This window comes from Morone saxatilis, unplaced genomic scaffold (assembly GCF_004916995.1).
Source record: "Morone saxatilis isolate NCDOM2014 unplaced genomic scaffold, NCSU_SB_2.0 Contig17, whole genome shotgun sequence".
Lineage (NCBI taxonomy): Eukaryota > Metazoa > Chordata > Actinopteri > Moronidae > Morone > Morone saxatilis.
The window spans coordinates 8,906,190-8,906,680 of record NW_023339729.1 but is presented as its reverse complement, the minus strand read 5'-3'; the positions used below and the strand labels follow the sequence as shown (position 1 = coordinate 8,906,680).

Genomic DNA, 491 nt, shown 5'->3' with positions numbered 1-491 from the left:
TTTGGAATTGGTAAAGTTTCTGACATGACACTGACAAAAAATGGGGTCAAAACAACACAGACACATAGACTATAGCCATTTTCAACATAATTGTCTTATTAAAAACAAAAACCTATGCCAGCAGGAAAGATGCTATAATCCCAGACAAAATATGTAAGGTCTCCCCAAACTGGCATAAAATGGATAAGATTTAGTAGAGTAATGAATGGCAGTCAATTAAGAGGTTTGTGTTTTGTTTGTGTCCAGGCTATGAGAACGAGCTTGCCTTCCGTAAAAATGATGGGTCTTTTGCTGTGTTTCCAAGAAGTCAAAGTAGCAGCTGGTGAGACACCCAAACATCCATGAACTCATACATAAATGTTTGCAGATCGTCCTCTAACTTAGATCTAAAGGGTGTATTTCACTTACAAATAATTAAACTATATGATTACACCTTTCTCCTATCTAAGGCTGACAGCATATGTTGTCAAGGTGTTTGCCATGGCCAAAGA

At 37.3% G+C, this 491-nt stretch overlaps 1 protein-coding gene across 1 annotated transcript in view; it reads left to right on the top strand.

The window, feature by feature from the left end:
- The window catches only part of LOC118326569 (complement C3-like), a gene marked incomplete in the record, with an annotated part of 27,432 nt that overhangs the window by 13,125 nt on the left and 13,816 nt on the right, over window positions 1–491 (top strand). Inside the window, 2 exon segments of the mRNA XM_035659587.1 lie at window positions 198–322; window positions 450–491. Of these exon segments, the coding sequence (XP_035515480.1) occupies window positions 198–322; window positions 450–491 (167 nt within the window).